Source organism: Mobula hypostoma, chromosome 21, assembly GCF_963921235.1.
Source record: "Mobula hypostoma chromosome 21, sMobHyp1.1, whole genome shotgun sequence".
In the NCBI taxonomy this organism is placed as follows: Eukaryota; Metazoa; Chordata; class Chondrichthyes; order Myliobatiformes; family Myliobatidae; genus Mobula; species Mobula hypostoma.
The window spans coordinates 14,669,297-14,681,581 of NC_086117.1; the positions used below are offsets into that span (position 1 = coordinate 14,669,297).

General features: G+C 41.1%; 1 protein-coding gene across 1 annotated transcript in view; it reads left to right on the forward strand.

The window, feature by feature from the left end:
• Window positions 1–265: 265 nt before the first annotated feature.
• The window catches only part of LOC134360078 (torsin-1A-like), a 29,839-nt gene continuing 17,819 nt past the window's right edge, over window positions 266–12,285 (forward strand). Inside the window, exons 1-2 of the mRNA XM_063074159.1 lie at window positions 266–473; window positions 9,762–9,974. Of these exons, the coding sequence (XP_062930229.1) occupies window positions 266–473; window positions 9,762–9,974 (421 nt within the window). The remainder of the gene's footprint in view (window positions 474–9,761; window positions 9,975–12,285) is intronic.

A 12,285-nucleotide genomic window follows, 5' to 3' on the forward strand; every position in this document is an offset into this window, starting at 1 on the left:
ACCTCGGCTCCACCATCTCAAGCAACCTCTCCCTCGAAGTCGAACCTAATAAGCGGGTTGCCGGAACAGCAACAATGATGTCTCACCTGGCAATAAGAGTCTGGGAGTACTCCATGCTGACCAAGAACACCAAGATGAAGGTCTACCAGGCCTATGTGCTCAGCATTCTCCTGTACAGCAGCGAATCATGGACGACCTACTCTCACCGAGAGCGCTACCTGAGCGCATTCCACCTCTGCTGCCTCTGACGCATCTTGGGCATCACATGGCAGGATCACGTCCCAAGCAAGAACGTTCTAGAACAAGCAGGCATTGCAAGCATGTTCGGCCTCCTCACTCAGCGTTGCTTACAGTGGCTTGGTCATGTCAGCCGCCTGAAGGACGGCCGGATTCCCCAAAGGCGTACTGCATGGAGAGCCCACCACTGGGGCCAGACCCACTGGAAGACCAGCCTTGCGTTATAAAAGACGTCCGTAAGTGCAACAAGAAAGCTGGTGGATGTTGACCCAACAACCTGGGGAGTCGTGATAGCCAACCGCAGCAGCTGGAGGCAAGCTTGAAGAGGAGCGAGCAGAAGAGAGGAGAGCAGCGGGAAGCAAAGAGAGAGATGGCTGAGGGAAGGATTGACATCAGCACCTCCAAAGCCTGGCACAGCGTTCACTTGCAGAAACTACAGCAAGACCTGTCGCTCCAAAATTGGACTGTACAGCCATAGCAGGCATTGCAACTCTACAATGGACTGGCCCATAGTGCACTCTCCAATGTCCTTTGAGACAGATGGATGTCATCATTATGAAGTCACAATTTTCCCTTTTATTGATCGCAGCGCTTGAGGTTGGACTTACTAGGTGTCATAAGGAGGTGGCTGGGAACAGACCCAAGTGCAAGACACAGACACTGAAGTACTAGGGACAGGACTATGATACAGGGTGAGGGCTAGGACATGGACACGAAAACCGGGAACCCGGAACAGGACTGGACAAGAGAGCTAGGAGCCTGGGCTTGGACTCTGAGCCAGAGACTGGACAAGGACCCAGAACCTGGGTCTTGCCTCTGGCTCGGACCCCAGAACTAGGCAAGGACGTGACTAGGCTGGCAGGCAGGACGAGGCTGGAGTTTTCAGAATTGAGGGGAGGCTGGAAACCAGAGATTTGAGGCAAGGCTGGAGACCAGTCTTGAGGCGAGGCTTGGCTAGAGGCTTGGGGTCTTGAAGCTCCTCCTGGGCAGGGCGCGGATCACCTGGGCAGGGTGCAGTTCTCCACCTGACGGAGGCAAGGGACAGGAAGGGACAGAACCAACCGTAGGTAACGGCAATACGGCCTGGCTTACCCAACGGAGGCAAGAGACAGGAAGGAATAGAACCAACCGTAGGGTAACAGCAAGACGGCCTGACTTACCCGGCGGAGGCAAGGGACAGGAAGGGACAGAACCAACCACAGGGTAACGGCAAGATGACCTGACTTACCCGGCGGAGGCAAGGGACAGGAAGGGAGCTAGGTACAGGGGGGCTCCAGGACAAGACTGCAGGCGAGACGAGGCAAGAATTACCGGCAAGGCCTCAGGCAATGCAAGGTGAGACAAGAACTTCAGGCGAGGCGAGAGTTACCAGCAAGACAAGGCAGGGCTTCAGGCAAGGAAACAGAAGGCAGGGGAAGGGATACAAGAAGTAAGGACAAGAACAATCCAGCAGCCACGCCCTTGTCTCTGGAGGTATTTATGCAGCCAGCCCCAACGAGAATCAGCTGCCTCAATTAGTGCTCAACAGGAACAGAAATGGGGTAGACAGGAAAACCTGGAGCAAGGGTCGATGGACTGGACCGTGAGCCGGAATATGGACTTCACAGACTGGGCCATGATACTAGGTGACTGACCGTGGTCGTTAATCTATAACAAAAATGACAGAGCAGACCAAATGAAAAAGAAGTGCAGACAGTATACTGTGGAGTGTTTGAAATATGGATTTATACCAGCACCAAGCAACCAACAGCAGCCAGTGTCTGTTGTGTGAAAATGTTTTTTTTTCAATTGAGGCAAGGAAACCGTCCAGCCTTCTTGAACATTTGAAGAGAATACACTCTGATAAAGCAAACAAGAACTTGGGTTATTTTCAGTAACTTTCTGAAAACTTTCAGAAATAGAAAACACTTCAAAGCATGCTTGCCAGCACTTCATAACAAAACAGTGATGGTTTGCGTGCTTCATGGCTAAATCTGGAAAGCCCCACACAATTGGGGAAGAGCTGATTCTGCCGGTAGTAAGGGAGGTTTTGAGCACAGTTTTGCATTAGTCACCAGTCCAAATAATTAGTAATTCTGTTCAGCAGGAACTCTGTTCAAAGGTGAATAGATTAAATTTCCGAGAATGTGGAAGACAAATTGTGCAATATAGTTAAGACAACAGAATTTGCTCTGTGGTTGGATGATTCAACTTTTCCTGGCAACAAATCATTGCTTCTTGGTAATGTTCACTTCATGAAAATCAAAAGCATTCATTCAAGAGTTGTTATTTTCAAGGGCACTCAAAACAGATACAAAAGAGGAGTCAATACTTTGGGTTGTTGTGCCATTTTTCAAAGAGAAGGACATTCCGCTCACCAACATTCTTGCTTGACCAGCAGATGGGGCATCATCAATGGCAAGATGCCATCACGGGGTTATTACTTTTTTGAAAAAAAACTGTACCTAACATGTTTACCATCCCAGCCAACCTTGTCACAAAAACTGATCGCCTGCACAGATCATTAAATGCTGTTATCACAATGGTAAATAAAATCAAGCCCCATACTCTCAGTTCTCGACTATTTCGAGAGCTTTGTATTGAGAATTATAAACAGTTTGAACATTTGCTGTTGCACACAGAAGTCAGGTGACTCTCAAAAGGAAACTGCCTGAGATGCTTTCATATGCTGTTGAAACTGTAATAAAATTCTTTGACAACTCAAGTGTTTCATTTAGTAATCAACTCAAGAATATTGGGCATGACATTGCTTATTTGTTAGAATTATTTGTGAAGTTTAATGAAGTCAGTCTTCAATTACAAGGAAATGATGTGATTCTTATCAAAGTCAAATAAGTCGTCTCTGCATTTTTGTCCAGGATAACCCTATTGGCCATCGCGACCGTTCCCAATTTCTGAGTTGGAAGAGAAAGAAAGAGTATCAGATGATAATCTTCAAGCATACGGTGCCCATCTTGGTGAGTTGCGAAAAGACATGTTAGAGAGATTCCAGGATCTTCCCTCGATCCAAATTCCAGATTAGGTAATGAAATCCAGGAGTGACTTGGAAGACATGTGCCTGCAGCATTCAGGCCCGTGAGCAACCTGATTCCTCGGTAATGTTGCTGACTGAAGCATCGTGGGAGGTTGAAACATCAAGACAGCAGCCGCAACTGTCAGAGGCGTCTGCGCTCGAGTCATTTCCCTCTCTCAATGGTGAGCGGGACTCTGCTGATTCTCGAGTTAGGACAACCTGCGGAGCTGTTGGCCTCCCCTCTGGCTGAGGCTGGAGTGATATATCTCTCTCCGTCTCTAAAGTGTGAGAGAGAGTCTGTCTGAGACGTCAAAGTGTAGGGGTAGACAATAGTTTTTGATGGACTCTAGATCATGGTGTCTGGGGGCTTGCTATTGCTTGCAAGGTGGGTGGGGGGGGCGCTGATGCTTTCGCTGGAGCCAGTGGGGGGAGGGAGGAGCGTTGATGCTTTTTCTGCTGCTGCGTGCGTGGGAGAGGGAGGGAGCTTTGGAATTCTAACATTTTTCGAACATTCGTTCTTTGGGATTTTTTTCCCTCTGTTTCGTGGATGTTTGCGAAGGCTAAGGACTTCAGGCTGTATACCATATACATTCTCTGATATTAAACTGAACCCATTCCTGAGCACTTGTAATGAGGAATTAACAGGAAGGGTCGAGGAAGAACTGGTGTCATTGCAAAAATGACTGAGCTGAAGCTGAAACTCAAAAAATAACAGCAAGATTTTTGGCTGCAGAAAGAAATCTCTGAACTCTAGCCTGCACTGTGGAAAAAGGTCAAGATGTTCTTTATTGCCTTTCCAATATCATATTTAGTGGAGTGCAGTTCAATGCGGTCACTCAACTTCTTTCAAAGCAATAAAACAGACTGCAAATTGCTGAATGTGGGATCTGAGACTCTTTCTGATGTTGAGAAGGTGATATCACTACACCAAGCCCACCCATCTCATTGAAAGGTGAAAAAGCAACGGAATAGTGAGTAGTTAAACTAGTTTTCTTTCTTTTTAAATCTTTTTATTGAATTAGTACACAAAAGGTAAACCATATAGGCACTAATACACTGTTGCAATATAACTTTACAAGAGATATTAATACACAAAAAAAGTTAGTACAAACTGTGCAGTTTAGATATAAAATAACAAGGTAATATAATAGTATACTAACTTTCATACATATCAGTAAGGAAAAGAAAAAAAACCCGAAACCCGCCCCCCCAAAAAAAAACCACCGTGCAACTAATCTAAAAAGCAAAGCAAAGCAATGGGCTAACTAGGTATCAAGTAGAGTTAAACAACTTAAAACAATCATGTCCTCAAACCCGACCTCCATTAAAAACAGTTAAAAAGCAAGAAGGGAATGTAAATATGGACAGAGAGAGAGAAAAAGTTACATTAAATGAAAATGTTGAATAAAAGATCTCCAGGTCTGTTCAAATTTAGCTGAAGAATCATAAAGATTACTTCTAATTTTTTCCAAATTTAAACATAGTATCGTCTGGGAAAACCAAAAGAACGTAGTTGGAGGATTAGTCTCCTTCCAATGTTGTAAAATACATCTTTTCGCCAATAAAGTAAGAAATGCAATCATTCTACGGGCTAAAGGAGAAAGATTACGGGAAATTTTAGGTAATCCAAAGATAGCAGTAATAGGATGGGGAGAGGTATCTATATTCAATACCTTTGAAATAATATTAAAAATGTCTTTCCAAAAAGTTTCCAGAGTAGGACAGGACCAAAACATATGAGTTAAGGAGGCTATCTCCCCATGACATCTGTCACAAAGAGGGTTAATATGAGAATAAAAACGAGCTAATTTATCTTCGGACATATGTGCTCTATGGACAACTTTAAATTGAATTAGGGCGTGTTTAGAACAGATAGAGGAAGTATTGACTAGTTGTAAAATATGCACCCAGTCATCCGCCAAAATAATAAAGCCCAATTCCTTTTCCCAATCTGACCTAATCTTATCGAATGGAGCTTTCCTAAGTTTCATAATAGTATTATAAATAATAGCCGTTACACCTTTCTGACATGGATTAAGGTTAATTATAGTATCTAAAATATATGTAGGAGGTAGCGTCGGAAAGGAGGATAGTATAGTACTTAGGAAATTTCTAACTTGGAGATATCTAAAAAAATGTATTCTTGGTAAGTTATATTTGTTAGATAATTGTTCAAAAGACATAAGGGATCCATCTAAAAATAAATCCAAAAACCGTGAAATACCATTAGTCTTCCAAATTTGAAAAGCACGATCCATGGAAGAGGGGGGAAAGAATATGTTGCCTAAAATAGGAATCGCAAGCCCAAATTGATTAAGATCGAAAAATTTTCGGAATTGAAACCAAATACGTAAGGTATATTTAACTATCGGGTTACAAACCTGTTTGTGGCGTTTCAAATCAAAAGGAAGAGAAGAACCTAAAATGGAGCCAAATGCATAACCTTGAGCAGATTGTAATTCCAATACTACCCATTTAGGAATGGATAGTGTATCTTGATCAAGTAACCAAAATTTCATGTGTCGAATATTAATTGCCCAATAATAGAATCTAAAGTTAGGTAATGCCAAACCTCCATCTCTCTTAGCTTTCTGTAGATGTATTTTACCCAGTCTCGGATTTTTATTTTGCCAAATAAATGAAGAAATTTTAGAGTCAACTTTGTCAAAAAAGGATTTTGGAACAAAAATTAGTAGTGCCTGAAATACATATAAAAATTTTGGCAGAATAAACATCTTAACAGCATTAATACAACCAATCAAAGTTAAATAAAATGGAGACGATTTAAATGAAAGTTGAGTAATATGATCAATTAAGGGTAGGAAATTAGTCTTAAATAAATCTTTATGTTTACAGGTAATTTTAATCCCAAGATATGAAAAATGATTATTAACCAATTTAAACGGAAGGTTCTGATACAAGGGAAGTTGCTAATTAATCGGGAAAAGTTCACTCTTACTGAGATTTAACTTATAACCGGAAAAAAGACTAAATTGTGCTAATAAATCTAAAGCAGCGGGGATAGATTTTTGAGGATTAGAAATATATAAAAGTAAGTCATCAGCATAGAGTGATACTTTATGGGACTTTAAGCCCCGAGTTATCCCAATAATATTTGGAGATTCTCGAATAGCAATTGCAAGAGGTTCTAATGCAATATCAAATAATAAAGGACTAAGAGGACAGCCTTGTCTAGTTCCTCGAGAAAAAGGGAAAAAAGGTGAGCTTAAAGAGTTAGTACGGACTGAGGCCATAGGAGAATGATATAACAATTTGATCCAGGATATAAATTTCAGGCTGAAATTAAACATTTCAAGCACCTTAAGTAAGTAAGGCCATTCGACTCTGTCAAAGGCTTTTTCAGCATCTAAGGAAATAATGCACTCAGGATCGTTTTGTGAGGGGGTATAAACAATGTTTAACGGTGTGTGAAAATTATAAAAAGAGTAACGACCTTTAAACCCGTTTGGTCTTCCGAAATAATATAAGGAAGTGCTTTTTCTAATCTGTTTGCTAATAATTTAGAAAAAATTTTAGAGTCAACATTTAATAAAATATTGGTCTATAAGATGCACATTGAGCAGGATCTTTATCCTTCTTTAATATTAAAGAGATCGATGCTCGATAGAAGGATTCGAGAAGTTTACCAAGTTTTAATGAGGCCTCCAGAATCCTAAATAACCAAGGGATTAATGAGGATGCAAAAAATTTATAAAATTCTGCGGTAAACCCATCAGGGCCAGGAGCTTTCCCAGGGTTCATAGAGAAAATAACATTCTTAATCTCATCAGTGGTAAAGGAAGTGTCTAGCATAGAAGATATATCCTGTGAAATCTTAGGGAAATCTAGGTTATCTAAAAAGTCATACATATATTTAGAGTCTCGTGGAGACTCTGATTGATATAAGGAGGAATAAAAATCAAAAAAGGATTGATTAATCTCAGCTTGATCAAATATCAGTTGATCTTTTTGATTATAAATCTGATTAATTTGAAATTTAGTATAGTTAGTCTTCAACTGATTAGCCAACAGTTTATCAACTTTGTCACTATGTACATAAAATTCACTTCTTGTTTTCATTAATTGATTTGCAATCGAGGACGAAAGTAATAAACTGTGTTCCATTTGAAGTTCAGTTCTTTGTTTATACAACTTCTCAGAGGGAGCTGTAGCATATTTCTTATCAATTTCCTTAATCTTGTCCACAATAAACAGCTCCTCCTGCTTCAACCTCTTCCTCAAAGCAGCAGAGTACGAGATGATCTGACCATGAATATAAGCTTTAAAAGTATCCCAAAGGATGTTCATAGAAATACCTTCTGTATAGTTGATTGTAAAAAAGAGATCAATCTGTTCATTCATAACGTTAACAAAATCCAAGTCCTGAAGCAACGGCGAATTAAAATGCCATTGTCTATTATTTTGTGTATTGGTCAGCATTTTAATAGAAAGGTTAAGTGAAGCATGATCCGAAATGGTTATAGAGTCATATTCACATTTAACCACTGAAGAAATAAGACCTGAGTCAATAAAAAAAGAATCAATTCTTGAATAGGAACGGTGAACATGTGAAAAAAAAGAAAAATCTTTTTCCTGAGGATGCAAAAAATGCCAAATATCCGTCAACCCGGAATCTGAAAGGAATGAGTTAATCAAGGTTGCAGATTTATTGGGTAAGGTCCGTAAAGGAGCCGAACGGTCCAAAGCTGGGGATAAACAAGTATTAAGATCCCGGCCCCAGATTAGTGAAAACTCATTCAAATTCGGGAACAGATTAAATAATGATTTATAAAATTCCGGACAGTCCATGTTAGGAGCATAGATGTTAACCAAAACTACCTTTTTATTAAAGAGTAGACCACTAACCAATAGAAATCTACCATTTGGATCAGAAATAATATTGTGTTGTACAAAAGTGATTGAGGGATCTATAAAAATAGAAACTCCTCGAATCTTAGTATTAGAATACGAATGGAAGTGTTGATCCTTCCAGAATTTAAAATAAATGTACCCCCTCCACACATGGGTCTCTTGTAAGAATAAAACATGTGCTTTAAGTCTCTGGAATACTTTAAAAACTTTTTTCCTTTTTATTGGATGATTAAGACCGTTAGTATTCCAAGAGACAAAATTAATAGTAGACTCCATAAACCCTAAAGTCAACCGGCAAAAAAAAGGATTGACAATAGGATCGACCCACGAACCCGGAAAGAGAACAGAACAAACAAGAGATAACGGGAAGGAGAACGCGACCAATACTTCGGTAATGTAAGTAGCCCAAGAAGAAAAAAAACTAAAAAGTGAAGCCCCTCCCACCGCCCCCCCCGTACTCCCAAAGCTAAATCTAAGACAGATCAGCCAGAAAGAAGCGAGCACTAGAACTACCCCCATAACTTCTGATAGACGCTCACTAAAAAAGTGTATATGAATAGTTGAACTACTAATGCACACTCTGAAATTTATGAAAATGTTTCACTGTAATTAAAGAAATAATTTTATCTGTAGTGTTAAATAGATTTGAATATTTTTTACAATTATTTGTCACGGCTTTGAATTTGCAGTTCCTATTTTCTTTAACTGTGCATTGTAAATCAATATTCTTTGTAGCTTTTATGTAATGTCTAAAAAGGGCACTGGGGATATGGTCTGGGAACTTAAAAGATAATTTGGGGAACTGCTGCCTCAGCCACATAGAACCATAGAACATTACAGTACAGAAACAGGCCTTTTGGCCCTTCTTGGCTGTGCCGAACCATTTTTCTGCCTAGTCCCTGACCTGCACCTGGCCATATCCTTCCATACACCTCTCATCCATGAACCTGTCCAAGTTTTTCTGAAATGTTAAAAGTGAGCCCGCATTTACCACTTCATCTGGCATCTCATTCCACACTCCCACCACTCGCTGTGTGAAGAAGCCCCCCCCATGTTCCCTTTAAACTTTTCCCCCTTCACCCTTAACCCATGCCCTTTTCTCTCCCCCAGCCTCAGTGGAAAAAGCCTGCTTGCATTCACTCTATCTACACCCATCATAATTTTATATACCTCTATCAAATCGCCCCTCATTCTTCTACGCTCCAGGGAATAAAGTCCTAACCTATTCAACCTTTCTCTGTAACTCAGTTTCTCAAGTCATGTTACTAAATTGGGGATGTTCTTGAAACCTCCTCCTCACGGTGGCTCCAGAATGATCTACCACCATTTCAAGTAAAAGTGATAGGGCTGTGGAGTTTCAAAATCCGGCTATTCCTTCACTTAACCGGGGACGACTTCTTTCAGTTAACCTTTGCCTTCCTTGCAGGCTGTTGCCCAATACGTTGGTCAAAAGTCACCATTCAACTGCATATAAATTCTAAGTGTAAATTCTAGACGAAATGGTTGCTAGCAGGTCGATTGCTCGTCTTTTTGTTGTTGTGCGGGATAGAAAGACTAAGGGCGAACGAGCCCCCTCAGTGACAACAAACCGACTTCCGCATTGTTGTCCTTGCGTTGCTGTTCGGCTGTGACGTCATAGAGAGCGACCGGCCCCGCGACTGCGCACGCGTATTAGGCGGCGCGAAGCAAACTTGTCAAGCTATGGAGCTGAGGAGATGGAAGTTGGGGCTTTGGTTCTTTTGTTGTCCCTTCGTTCCCGGTGTTCTGTGCTGGGAGGTGACCTTCCCTTTCCGATCGATGTACTGTAAAGTCTCGGACTCCTGCGCCTGCGCCTTCCAGGCTAAGCTGGATAGTAAGTAGTCTTTAAACCAAAAGGATTTATGACCGAGACGGTCGGCCACCGTTATCCTCTTGACAGCAGGAAGGAAACGTGAAATGTAAATATTTTGCTTCTTCAGCCGTTGCTTTTACTTTATATGAACATCTAATAATTTTAGGACTGTTTTTAAAATGAATCGTAATGAGGCAGTTTATTCTTCCTTTGGTGCGGATAAGTACTTATACCACTCTCAAGGCTATCGTTTTTTTTCATAGTCATAGTCATACTTTATTGATCCCGAGGGAAATTTGGTTTCGTTACAGTTGCACCAACCAAGAACAGAGTATAAATATAGCAATATAAAACCAGAAATAATTATATAATAATATGTAAATTATGCCAGGAAGTAAGTCCAGGACCAGCCTATTGGCTCAGGGTGTCTGACCCTCCAAGGCAGAAGTTGTAAAGTTTGATGGCCACAGGCAGGAATGACTTCCTATGACGCTCTGTGCTGCATCTCGGAGGAATGAGTCTCTGGCTGAATGTACTCCTGTGCCCAACCAGTACATTATGTAGTGGATGGGAGACATTGTCCAAGATGGCATGCAACTTGGACAGCATCCTCTTTTCAGACACCACTGTGAGAGAGTCCAGTTCCATTCCCACAACATCACTGGCCTTACGAATGAGTTTGTTGATTCTGTTGGTGTCTGCTACCCTCAGCCTGCTGCCCCAGCACACAACAGCAAACATGATAGCACTGGCCACCACAGACTCGTAGAACATCCTCAGCATCGTCCGGCAGATGTTAAAGGACCTCAGTCTCCTCAGGAAATAGAGACGGCTCTGACCCTTCTTGTAGACAGCCTCAGTGTTCATTGATCAGTACAGTTTATTGTCAATTCGTATCCCCAGGCATTTGTAATCCTCCACCATGTCCACACTGACCCCCTGGATGGAAACAGGGGTCACCGGTGCCTTAGCCCTCCTCAGGTCTACCACCAGCTCCTTAGTCTCTTTCACATTAAGCTGCAGATAATCCTGCTCACACCATGTAACGAAGTTTCCTACCGTAGCCCTGTACTCAGCCTCATCTCCCTTGCTGATGCATCCAACTATGGCAGAGTCATCAGAAAACTTCTGAAGATAGCAAGGAGGATTTTTTGGGGTGGAGGATTTATTTGGTAGAAAGTTGGGTCTGCTCTATCAATAATATGACCATAAGAACAGTTTGGAACAATGCTCCAACTACGTTCTTTTGGTTTCCCAGACGATACTATGTTTAAATTTGGAGAAAATTAGAAGTAATCTCTGTGATTCTTTGTTTAAATTTGAACAGAGCTGGAGATCTTTTATTCAACATTTTCATTTAATGTAACTTTTTTTCTCTCTCTGTCTATATTTACATTCCCTTCTTGCTTTTTAACTGTTTTTAATGGAGGGCGGGTTTGAGGACGTGATTGTTTTAAGTTGTTTAACTCTATTTGATACCTAGTTTGCCCATTGCTTTGCTTTGCTTTTTAGATTAGTTGCATGGTGGGTTTTTTGGGGGGGTTTTTCTTTGGGTTTTTTTTTCTTTTCCTTATTGACATGTATGAAAATTAGTATGCTATTATATTACCTTGTTAATTTGTATCTAAACTGCACTGTTTATACTAACTTTTTGTGTATTAATATCTCTTGTAAAGTTATATTGCAACAGTGTATTAGTGCCTATATGGTTTACCTTTTGTGTACTAATTCAATAAAAAGATTTAAAAAGAAAGAAAGAACAGTTTGAAGGGTGATTGTTCATCAGTAAAATCACCTGTCTCTGGATTTCCCCAAAGGCTTTCCACTATCTTTGGGAAAAATTAGGTGTTTGGGTGTGTGAGATGATAGGTTGATGGGAGGGATGGGGAAGGGGCTTATTTTACCATTGCTGTCTTGCTTAGTTTTGTTGTTGCTGCTTGTGTTATTTTGTGGAACATGCGGTGTTGAATGTGTGGTGATGTGTGCGGGCTGCCCCCAGCGCATCCTTAAGTTGTGTCGGTTATTAACGCAAACGAGGCATTTCACTCTATGCTTTGATACACAGGTGATAAGTAAATGAATCTGCATCTGATCTCAGATCTCCTCTGTTCTGTTGATAGTGTACAGCCACAGAGTAGAATGGTAGTGGAAGGGCTACCCGCCCAGCAGACTGATTCTGAATGTTGCTGGGAGTTTTGAGGGTCCTTGTTGCTATTTCCTCTCATCCCTGGTTTGAGCCGACATTAATGATTTAATTTTAAAGGGCCAGGTTGATGCAGTGGTTCCATTTAAACTGCTGGTCAATGCCTAACTCTGATAACGTGGGGATGCT